The sequence below is a fragment of the Agelaius phoeniceus genome, assembly GCF_051311805.1.
Source record: "Agelaius phoeniceus isolate bAgePho1 chromosome W unlocalized genomic scaffold, bAgePho1.hap1 SUPER_W_unloc_2, whole genome shotgun sequence".
Classification (NCBI taxonomy): Eukaryota; Metazoa; Chordata; class Aves; order Passeriformes; family Icteridae; genus Agelaius; species Agelaius phoeniceus.
Window position 1 is genome coordinate 9,377,508 of NW_027509867.1, and position 12,113 is coordinate 9,389,620.

Consider the following 12,113-nt stretch of genomic DNA (forward strand, 5'->3'; position numbering starts at 1 on the left):
GTGGCTGCAGCTAAAGCTTTAGAACAATCAGACCATCCTGGGTGCCTGTTGAGTAAGCAAACCAATGCTGCCTCCCTCACATTGAGTGGCTGCTCTCAGACACAGAGACCATCAGACACGCCACCTTGCAGAACAGCAATAGAGTTTTTACTCTGGGCACATGGGCATGGCTGTGTAGACTCTGAGGGCATGTGCTGCATGAACCTCTCCAGCCACAGCGAGTCAATCCACAAGAGCATTCAGGTACTGAAGGAAGGGTTCAAGAAGCTTCAAGTGGAAAACAAAGACTGCGTCAATAAAGTCTTCCAATCCAAGGGACTAAAGGGTTGGATGATATCTACTAAAACAGGACTATTCATTCTCTTTGTTGTTGTTATTGTATTATTAATTGTCCCATGTTTGTCTGAATGCTTTAAGAAAGACTTAGAAAATTCTTTCAGTTCTATCTTTGTTGTAAAGCAGAAAGGGGGAAGATACCCAACACAGGCTCCTCAGGGACTACTTGGAGGAGAGAATTGGAGGCCAGGATGGCACAAAAACCTCTCAGAGACTCAGTGTGGGAAGAAAAATCCTTAAAAGTACCTAAAAGTATTCTTAAATCCATAAAGTACCTGAAAAAACTTGAGTATCTGAAAGTATTAATGAGCCCCACTGAGTGTCAGTACAAAGCTCTCAAGGGACTCATTAAAGCAGATAATTGGGGCCATGATTGCACAAACCTCTCACAGAGTCTGTAACAAAAATGAAACACCAAGTACCTTCAAATAACTGAAGTACCTTGAAGTATTAATGAGCCCCACTGAGTGTTGTTACTGACAAAGCCTCTTCAGGGACTAATTACAGCAGATAATTGGAGGCCATGATTGCACAAACCTCTCAGAGACTCCAAGGCCAAAGCCAAAGCCAAAGTCCTTTGAAAAAGCTGCAGTCCCTGCAGGGAGCATGAAGGAGCCCCCAGGGCCATTGCTGAGCAAGGCTCCCCAGGGACTCCTTGCAGCAGATCCTTGAGGCCACTGGGATGTGGGCTAGGGGGGGATGCTGAGGGCAGCACAAGGGGCTGACAGTGCCCAGCCTGGCTGGGGCTGTGCCAGGAGGCCCCAGGGCCTCAGGACAAGGTGTCTCCTCCCAGCCCTTGCTGGCACAGACCCTGCTGTGCCCCAGGGCACCAAGACTTGGCTTCTCTTTGTCCCCACCTGTCATCACTGCCTGCAGTTCTCTGCTCTGCCTGGGGCCTGGGGACACTTGCTCAGTCGTGTCCCTCAGTGGGACCCATTAAAAGTCCAAGAAACTTTGGAGTTGGATTCTGCCTTGGAGTTCCTGAGAGGTTTCTTCAGCTCCCTCTCAGGGACTGATGTTCAGGGCCTGAGCACAAAGCCCCAGAGGCTGATTAAAGTCCTTGTGCTGTGTCTGTGCTGCTGAGCTGGGCTGGGCTCCTGGCACAGAGGCAGCTCCTGGTCACCAAGAAGAGCTTCAAAAGCACATTTCTCTGGATGAGCAGCTCTTGTGCCAGCCCAGCAGGGCTGGGGCACTGCCTGCAGCCAGCCCAGGCACAGCACAGAGGCACAGAGAGCTTCAATCAGTCAGGGCTGGGAAGGGGCTGAGAAGTGCCTGGGGCACAATCACTGCCAGCCCTTGGCACAGGAACCTCTGGCTGCAGGACAGTGCAGCTGCAGCTCCTGGAGCCATCTCCTCAAGCTGGAACATGCCAATGCCTCCAGAGCCTGTGAGTACAACTCGGGGTATTTCTGGTGCAGGGGAGGTGAAAGGTTCATGAAGCTCTGACATGCTCAAGGGTTCTGGTCAGTCATAGAATATTTCCAAGTCTAGGATTTTGATAAAATAGAAGAAATTTCTTAAGACTTTGTATTCCGTTTCCTACTATTGAAGAATGGTAGGGAGGTGGTGATAATTATTAAAGGATGATTATAAATTTTGACAATTGCCTGTAATATCTGACCTGGTAAATTTTGCTTATGAATTATTATTTATGAAATTTTGAAAGTTCCCAAGACATCTGAACTGTTGCTTTTAGTGACCAATAGGTTCACAGGAGATCCCTAATGTGCTTTCAGCCACTCTGCCCATGGACAGCAGCAGCATCACCTTTGCTGGAGCCATCAGGCTCAGTCTGAGCTGTCCTTTCTCCACGCTGCAAACAGAACCTGCCCCCAGCCAGTGCCCTGCAAACAGGCAGGGTTCTTTAGGGCCAAGGAGAGTGCACAGAGATTTGGGGTCTGTGAGTGCTGGCAGGGAGAGATCAGGCACAGGGAAACACCTGCAGGAGGGAAATCTGCAGGAAGCAGAGAGAAGATCAGGCAATGAGAGAAAACAAAGCCCAGCAATGCTGTGGCAGGGAGAGTTTAGAGATGCCCACAGGAGCCCCTGCAGTGCAGCCCCTCCCTCTGAACAAGCCCCCTCCCTCCTGTGCCCCAGCCAAGCCTCTGCCCTCAGGGCCGGGGCTCCAAGGCGTGCAGCCCCTCCTGTGCAGGCAGAGCTGCAGCAGAGCCGTGGGGCAGCTCTGCAGCCCCGGGCCCAGTTCCCTCTGCAGAGCACAGGGCTGGGAGCAGCTGCCCGGCCCTGGGGGCTCTGGCAGGGGCACAGCTGGCTCAGGGTGACGCTGTCCCCAGGGCCCGGCTCTGGGCAATGCTGTCAGGGCAGCCAGGGTAGGAGCTGCATCTCCCTCAATCCAATGCCATCAAAAGGACACTTGGAAGTCTCCCTGAGATTTCAGTCCAAGCTGGGAGCTTCAATCCAAGGTGCAAACCTGTCCTAGGGCACCTCTGAGTTATGAGATTCATGGGGAAAGGCAGAGGTGTTGTGACACTGAAAATGCTTCTGGGTTGGTGAAATGAGCAAAGTGAGTCCTTGGCTACAAAAGTGGAGCTGGGCTGTGGTGGATCCATTTGCTCTCAGCAGTGCCTCGTGGAATTTAGGGGAAAACATGGGAAGGTGATCATCCTCCACCTGAGAGAGTTTAAAACCCAGATAAACTCTGAACAAGTCAGAATGACAGACAAACTCCCCTCCACCTCTTCTAATCACTTTGCCTCACAGAACTTGCTCTGTTCTCCCTGAGTGCAGAAAGAATGTTGAGGGTTTCTCATATTCAAGAATACCAGGAGACACATGGGGGGAGCGTAAAAAGAAAACCTCAGAACTCTTAAACACCGAAGCATTTAATTTAAAATCAAATTAATCCATGTATGTTACAGAGGAGGGTGTATGGGAAATGGCTTTGATTTTGGTTACAGGTATCTCCTCTAACACTTCATTGTCCCATTCTCCATGAACAGGTGCCCATGTGCAGCCCCAGCAAATGTCCAACAGCAGCTCCATCAGGCACTTCCTCCTGCTGGCATTGGCAGACACGCGGCAGCTGCAGCCCCTGCACTTCTGCCTCTTGCTGGGCATCTCCCTGGCTGCCCTCCTGGGCAACGGCCTCATCATCAGCGCCGTAGCCTGCAGCCACCACCTGCACACGCCCATGTTCTTCTTCCTGCTCAACCTGGCCCTCTCTGACCTGGGCTCCATCTGCACCACTGTCCCCAAAGCCATGCACAATTCCCTCTGGGACACCAGCAACATCTGCTACACTGGATGTGCTGCTCAGGTCTTTTTCTTTCTCTTCTTCATCTCAGCAGAGTATTTCCTCCTGACCGTGATGTGCTACGACCGCTACGTGTCCATCTGCAAACCCCTGCACTACGGGACCCTCCTGGGCAGCAGAGCTTGTGCCCACATGGCAGCAGCTGCCTGGGCCAGTGCCTTTCTCACTGCTCTCATGCACACGGCCAATACATTTTCCCTGCCCCTGTGCCATGGCAATGCCCTGGGCCAGTTCTTCTGTGAAATCCCACAGATCCTCAAGCTCTCCTGCTCAAATTCCTACCTCAGGAAACTTGGTCCCCCTATGGGTAGTGCTTTCCTGTTCTTTGACTGTTTTGTGTTCATTGTTTTCTCCTATGTGCAGATCTTCAGGGCTGTGCTGAGGATCCCCTCTGAGCAGGGACGGCACAAAGTCTTTTCCACCTGCCTCCCTCACCTGGCTGTGGTCTCACTGTTTATCAGCACCTCATTTTTTTCCTACCTGAAACCACTTTCAATGTCATCCCCATCCCTGGATCTGGCCCTGTCAGTTCTGTACTCAGTGGTGCCTCCAGCCCTGAACCCCCTCATCTACAGCCTGAGGAACCAGGAGCTCAAGGCTGCAGTGTGGAGACTGATGACTGGATGGTTTCAGAAACATTAAACTGCTGGCCAATTTCTGCAAATCACTTGCAATAAAAATACTCTTTCATACTTCTTGTTGGTTTGGTTGTGGGTCTTTTTCTTTTGTTATTTTTTTTTACTATTGCCCACAAAGAAATGTCATTGCTTGTGGCATTTCTCATTTTGTTTCCCTCCACCTATCTTGTGGCCACAGACTGTGTCAATGAGGGGCTGCAGTCTTGGGGGCTTTAAAAGAACTCTAGGATCTCCTAGCAGAGTTTTCTGCAGAGATGCCCTTGTGTTGCCTTCTCTGGAGCTGCAGCAGCAATGTCTGTGTGCAGAGCTGGGGCAGATCAGTGCTGGCCCAGCAGCTGTGCCCAGCAGCAGCAGCAGCAGCAGCACTTGGTGTTGCCAGTGCTGCTGCCGTGGCCCTGCCCCGCTGCCCTGGTGGCCCTGGTGTTGCTGCAGGGCCTGAGTGCTCTCGGGGCCGGGCACAGCCCTGGGGGTGGCAGTGCCGGGGCTGCAGCAGGGCCAGGCCATGGGCACTGCTGGGGCAGCGCTGACGCCTCAGGCCAGGCCCTGGGGGCTCCAGGCTCCTTGCCCAGGCTCTCTCAAGAACACGGCCAGGCCAATGCTCAGCACAGAAACCCCCGTCAGCAGCCCCAGGCTGGCCGTGGGCAGGCTGGGGGCAAACAGCATGGCTGGGGCTCTGCAAGGGCCCTGGGGCAGACGGGAAGGAGCAGCAGAGCAGGGGCTGATCCATGCCCAGTGCGCTGCACAGCCCAGGGCAGCGTCCCAGAGCGTCCTCATGCAGCTGCCAACAACATCCCCCCTCTGCAGCCCTGGCCTCTCCCCCAGCTCACACAGGTGCCCCATCCTTGCAGGCACAGACACGGCAGCACTGCCTCAGCAGCCCCTGTTTGCATTGCACACAGCAGGGCCAGCACCCCCATGCTGTTGCTGTGGGGACATGAACCTGAGGGAGCACAAATGCCAGCAGCCCCTGGGGCCAGCAAGGCCTGCGGGACACCAGGGAAACCACTCAGCTTTGTCCTGGCCTCTGCACTCAGCCAGAAAGTTTGTTCCCATCAGCTGGGAGTTTCCTGTGCCACTGCAGATGCTGTTGCTCAGAGCCAGGGCTGCCTGGCAGCAACCCCCAAACTGCCCTGACCATTTCCTTTGTGCCACCTTTGCTTTCTTTTCTCTTCCTGATAAGAATTTCTTCCTATTGACCACCCCAGGGGGGCTAGAACTGGACACTGCAGTCCTGCCCAACCAGTGCCCAGCACAGGGGAAGTATCCCTTCCCTGCTCTTGCTGCCCACATCATTCCTGATCCATAGAAGTGCCAGGGTTTGGATGAGGGAAATGGTGAGGAGGGGATGGGGACAAAGTGTTTTTGATTGTCAGCCATGAAGGGTCTTCTTCTTCATATCTATTCAAACTCAATTAGAAGGTGCTGAGAATGAATATCAACTGAGGAGAGCTGATATCCTTCTATAAACAGGAAAAGGAAACAAGACAAAACAATCCTCTCGCATTGTTTTCGATATAGTACATTCACTTTGAATAGAGTTCTCAAATCAGTCTAAATACCACAGAAGAATTGAAGATTTGAATTATTCCCTGGGTCTTTTCTTGTTTGGGCATTTTGAGCAAATGTTTATGAGCCTTTCTCACTGAATTCATGAACTGAAGAGCTCAAGAAAGAAGAGGCCTCTGGAGTAGTAAAACTCATCAGCAAACTCCAAGTGGCTGAGGATCCATGCCCATGAGAGCAGCAATGAGCAGAAATGGGCACAGCTTTGTGGCTGCCCCAGCTCTGGCATGGGCCCTGGGCCTGGAGCAGGAGCAGCTCTTGAGGGCCCCAAGGCCGGGGCTCTGGTGCTGCCCTGGGCAGATGGGATGGCAGCAGGGGCTGCAGAGCTGTCAGCACCTCAGCCTGAGGGGAGCAGGGCAGCCAGGGAGCCTCCTTTGGCCTTGACCAAGCACCTTCCCCCATGGCTGGGGCTGAGTCCTGTGGCAGCTGCAGCTGCTGCTGTGCCCTTGGCAGGGGCTGAGGCTGTGGGGCCAGTGGCCAGAGCAGCCTGGCCTGAGCAGAGCTGTGGGGCCAGAGCCGGCTGGGCTGGGCTGGGCTCAGAGAGGCCCTTGGTGCTGCCCAGAGCTCAGGGCAGCTGGCAGAGCTTGCAGGGAGCTGGGCTGGGCTCCGAGAGCCTGGCCCAGAAACCATCAGTGTCCATCTCAGCCTAGCTGAGCGTGCAGGGGCAGGACTCAGGCCAGGCCTTGTGGGGCAGGGCCAGCGCCTGTGCAAGGCATTGCAAACAGGCAAGTGGGCCAGAGAGGAGGCTGCTCTGTGCCCTTGGTGGCATGGACAGAGCAGGGAGGGGGCCCAGGTCATTTGTCAGCGCCAGCCTCTGTGCCCATGCGTTGGCAGCCCTGGCTGCTGAGCCCAGCTTTGGCCTGGGCTGAGTTTGGCTGTGGCCCAGCTCCATCCTCCTGCGGGGCTCAGGGCCTGTTCCCGGCCATGGCCAGCCCTGGCTGCCTCTCTGCTGGCCCAGAGGCCGGCAGAGCCCGGGGCAGGGCTGTCTGTGCAGCCCCACAGGTACCACGGGCTCTGCAGGAGCTGGCAGGGGCTGCCCAGCAGGGAGGCCATGGGGCACAGAGCCCCAAGGCTGCTGTGGGCACCACGGCACCGGGGACGTTCCCAGCCGCAATGCTCCTGGCCTGGGCTGGGCCTGCACAGGGGCTGGGCCACTGTCGCAGACATTTTTTCACTAAAAATCCTTCCTTTAGGATTTTTCCTTCTGAGAAGCTGAGAGGCCTCAGGGACAGAATGTAAACAATGGTTATCTGCTGCTGTAGAATGCAACAGGTCCACCTGTGATTGGCCCATCTTGGATGTTTATAATTAATGACCAATCAAGGACCGAGCTATGTCGGACAGAGTCTGAGAGAGCTGCCTTTTTTATCATTCTCTTCTTTTCTATTCTTAGCTTAGTTAGCATCTGAGGAAACCTTTTCCTTTCCTATTTCTTTTTAGTATAGTTATAATATAATATATATATATATCATAAAATAATAAATCAAGCCTTCTGAACATGGAGTCAACATTCTTGTCTCTTCCCTCATCCAAGAACCCCTGTGAACACGGTCACTATTCGTGACCCCGAGTGACTGAAGGGGAAAATCATCACTTGGTGAGACCCCCAGAGGAGCTGCTGCATTTGGGTAAACCCCGAGTGTGTGGCATTGCTGGTCACCTCACAAGTGACCACAGAAGTGGATTCTAGCCAGGAGCTGAAGAACTGAAGATCCTGATTTGGACAGAGTTCACAGCAAGGCTGACCACAGAGAGAACCTTCTGAAAAGCCTCTGGGAAGATGGCCAGAAAGCTCAGCAGCACCAAGCAGCTGGCCAGAGCGTGCTGGACACTGTCACAAGGTTCTGTTAGCTTTTCCCCTCCTGAAAATGCTGCCCTTCACAGTTTGTGGCTGCAAATGTGGAGGACCCCTCTCACAGAGGCAGAGGTTCCTTTCTCCCCTTCAGAGGAGAGACTTATTGCCCTCTGGCACAAATGGGGTGAAGAGGATGGAATTCTCCTGTAGGAGAGATATTTCTATGAGTTTTTCAATGGGCAAAGCTCTTTGGGTTTTCTATGAATGTACTCTATGCCCTTTATATGTTTGTGTGTGAGTGCATGGAATCCATTTTCCAAGTAGTTTTGAACAGTGGGTTCGGGTACCCCCGGATTTATCCAGTGTTCAGCGCACTTTTTCCGGTGTTGAAATGGAGAGCAGCTGTTTTTCCCTAGATTGCTAACTGCATGGGGCAAGCCCCATTCCCCCCAGTTCTTGTGGGAGGAGACCCTTTGGAGGGGGACGATCTGCTGCTTCCCAGCCCCCCTGAATCGCAGCAGGGGGGGGGCGAAGTTTTGCCCGGAGCCAAAGAAGTTTTTTTTCCTGCGTTTTTGGAGCATGCTCAGACGGAGCCGTCTTTTCCCCCCCTCGTCTCTCTCCGGGGCGGCACCGCCCTGGCAGCCCTGCAGGCCCCACCCCGCCTGGGCCCCTGGACCCCGCCCTGCTCAGAGCTGGGGGCGACATCAGTGCCCGAGGTCCCGTCTCTGGGGCCCGCGGGGCCGCCTCCCGTGCCTGGGGGGCCGCTCCAGCTCTCCCCGCGGCCGCTTCTCTGGGCAGCCCCGCCCGCGGCTCCACCGGCTTCTGCGCCTGGGCGGCTGACCTCCGAAACAGCGCTTCCCACGGATGCGCCGGTGTTGCCAGGCAACGGAGATCCGGCATCGCTTCCGCCGCTTCCCGCGGCTGCACCGGTGTTGCCAGGCAACAGAGATCCGGTGTCGCTTCCACCGCTTCCCGCGGCTGCGCCGGTGTTGCCAGGCAATGGAGATCCGGTGTCGCTTCCGCCGCTTCCCGCGGCTGCGCCGGTGTTGCCAGGCGACAACGACGCGGCTGCTGCTTCCGGCCCGGCGGGGGGTGCATTCTCTTCGGCCTCACTGCCCCCTCCAGCCCCACCGGCGGCTTCGCCACCTTACGCCGAATCAGTCCCAGTTCAGGATGCTGCTGAAAATGACACCGAGCCCGGGAGCCCCTCGGAGCTGCCCACGGTCCCGCCGCCCCCGGCAGCAGCTGCCACGGCGGCTCCTGCACCCAGCGTGACTCCCCCCTGAGTTTTTCGGGCTGTCCCGGGGCGGCCTCTGTGGGTGGAGCTGGGACAGGGGAAGAGGGCGTCTGCCTCTCCTTCCATGGAGGAGGCATGGCCCGACAGCTGGGTGTGGGTGCAGCCCGGCTGCCTGCTTTCAAACTCAGCGCTCTTGGCAGGGTGGGGGGTGTTTGGTCGGGGACTGCCCCTTGGAGGTTGCCATCCCTGCCGTCCCTCACGAGCCCCAGTGGCATCAGGGAGGTGGCTCCAGAAAGTTCTGCCCCCGGTCCCCTGGCCGGAGAGGTTTGGCGTGGTGCTGGGAGGCAGATGGGAGGAACACCTTTTGCATTTGCATTGCAGAGGCAAGGGGAACAGCGGGAAGCGGTCATCACTTGTTTGCTATGGGGAACAAACATTCCCAGACCCGAGATGAAGATCCTCGGGGCAGCTTCTGTCCCCCCATTGCTGGCATGCCTCGGTGATTTTGGGGGAGGAAGCGTTTGGTCACCTGTTCTGCCATTGTACTGGCAGCAGGGTGCAGGTCTGTGCCAATGCAGAGCCTGCCACGTGGGCCAGGCCTGGGCTGTTGGGCTCGGGTCCCTGGACCAGGGCCACCTCCTGGCCTCCTGCTGGGTTTGGGGGCTTTGCTTCCCCCTTCAGGTCCTGGGCCACCGTTTTGTGGGCCAGGTCTGGGGTTCCTGATCCTTCCACATGGGCCAGGGCACACCAGGGCCTCTCTCTGGCTCCTCTGCTGCTGCTGCTCTTTCCGACAAGAAAAAAAAAAAAAAAATTGAATAAAAAAGGGTGAAAGAGCTGGCAGCAGCTCAGAGGCATTGAGGAGCCAGGGATTGGCTTCAGCCCAAGTTGTTCAATAAAGGGCTGTGGCAAGACATTTCAGAAATTTTCTCAAAATTGTTTGAAGACTGTCAATGGACTTTTGATAACTATTGATGGACTTTTCTGTAGCAAGCCTGTTTCAGGACCAAAAGAAACTTTCAGATATGGCAAAGAGGAACATCTTCAAGCCATGGACTTTTCCTGAAACTCAGCTGCTTGGACTTGAATTTTCTTTGCATTGTTTTTGCATTTTCTTATATTATAAAATTGTTTTAGTAATATGATAGAATTTTATGTTCTACGGGTGAAGAAATTCCCAGTGCATTCTACAGGAGCACTTGAGTGGAGTTTGATTGGCAACAGATAACCTGTCAAGTGTTTGTCTTTTTCTTCGGCATGAGTACAGCAGAGAAAATTACAAACACTTTTTCCTTTTAATTTAACTAAATAAAAAATGGTGACATGTCGCAGACATCTTTTGTGAAAAATCCTTTCTTAGGATTTTTCCTTGTGAGAAGCTGCAGTTTCAGTAACCAAAGTAAACAATGGTTATCTGCTGCTGTGGAATGCAACAGGTAGACCCATGATTGGTCTCCTGTGGGTGTTTGGATTTCTTGACCACTCATGGCAGAGCTGGCTCTTGCTCTGTCTGAGACACAGATCTTTGTTATTCATTCTTTTCTATTCTTAGCTTAGCTAGCTTCTCAAGAAACCTTTTCCTTTCTATTGCTTTTAGTATAGTCTTAATGTAACATATATCATAAAATAATACATCAAGCCTTCAGATCATGGAGTCAACATTCTCGTCTCTTCTTCATCCTGAAAACCCTTGTGACCACAGTCACAGGGTACGGCTACAAGGGCTGAGATTTCATCTCCTTCCAGCTGGGACGCGGGAGCTTTGCAGGGTCGGACGATGCTGCCTGGATCACCCAGAGGTGCTGGGAATCCAAAAGGATCATGGTGGAGCAAGTGAAGCATTTCCTGGTACACACCTGTGTGGAAGGGCCCCCAAAATACATCAGACATGGTCGGGAGGCTCTGGAGCACAAAGGTGGGCGTGGGAGGGGAAGGGCAATTCCTATGGGAATGGGGTATTCAGGAATGGGGGACTTGGGAATGCAGGAATTGCCATGGAATTTCCATGGCCAGATCTCACTCTCATTCCAGTCAGGTGAGAATTCCATGGATGGATCTCCCCCCTAACCCACTGCCATGGGAATTCCATGGAGAAATGATTTGAATTGATGACCAATCCAATGCCAGCAGTGCAATGAGATCTAATCCCTGCTGGGATTCCATGGGACCTCAATCCCAATCCTTTACCCAGGCTGGCTCTGCTGTGCCCGTGGCAGCACCAGGGGAGTGCCCTGTCCCTGCCCTGAGCCCAGCACGAGCCTTTCCTTGGCTGTTCTGTGCCCTGCCCGGGGCAGGAGGGCACAGCCAGAGTGGCTTTGGTGGCCCCGGGCACCCGGCTAGGCTGCAGCCACTGCAGGGGCTCCTGGGAAATGTTCCAGAGCAAAGCTTAAAGCAAACAACAGTTCCTGGAGGGGATTCTGCCCCTGGGCCTGTGCTGGGAGCCCAAGGGCAACAGCCCAAAGTGCTGGAGCTCAGTGTCCCTTGGCCAGGCCGTGTTCCCTGGCTGTGCCCTGTCCCTCAGCTGTGCCCTGTCCCTGTCCCCTGTCCCTCAGCTGTGCCCTGTCCCTCAGCTGTGCCCTGTCCCTGTCCCCTGTCCCTCGGCTCTGTGGGGCCGGGGCTGGCAGCAGGACCCAGAGCAGCCCTGGGGGAGAACAACCCTGAGCCCCAGCTGGGCCAGTTCCCCCCAGGTCACTCCCACCATGGGCCCTGTGGCTCCCAGTCACCCCCAGGATGGTCCCAGTCACTTCCAGTTACACTCAGTATGTTCCCAGTATCATCCCGGTCACTCCCAGTATGATCTCAGTATAATCCCAGCATGATCCCAGCACAGTCCCAGGTGTTTCCATTCACCCCTACTATAGTTCCAGGCACTGCCAGTATGGTTCCAGCCACTCCCAGTATGATTCCAGTATGAACCCAGTCACTCTCAGTACGGTGCCATTTGCCCCCAGTATGGTCCCAGTCACTCCAAGTCACCCAGTATGATTCCAGTCACTCCCAGATGCCCCCAGTATTATTCCAGTAACTTCTTTTATGGTTCCTCTGTGATCCCAGTCACTCCCGGTCTCCGCCAGTATATCCTAATTGCTCCCAGTACCTTCCAGCATGATTCCAGTTGCTCATAGCCACTCCCAGTCACCTCCAGCACAATTCCAGTCACTTCCTGTATATCCCAGTTGCCCCAGCATGGTCTCAGTTGCCCTCAGTCTGCTCCCAGTCACTTCCAGTGAGATCCCAGAATGACCCCAGTCACCCTCACTCAGTGTGGTTCCAGTT

General features: G+C 54.5%; 1 protein-coding gene across 1 annotated transcript in view; it reads left to right on the plus strand.

The window, feature by feature from the left end:
- Positions 1-8,467: 8,467 nt before the first annotated feature.
- The window catches only part of LOC143692715 (uncharacterized), a 77,695-nt gene continuing 74,049 nt past the window's right edge, over positions 8,468-12,113 (plus strand). Inside the window, exon 1 of the mRNA XM_077172957.1 lies at positions 8,468-8,683. Coding sequence (XP_077029072.1) covers positions 8,468-8,683 — 216 coding nt within the window. The remainder of the gene's footprint in view (positions 8,684-12,113) is intronic.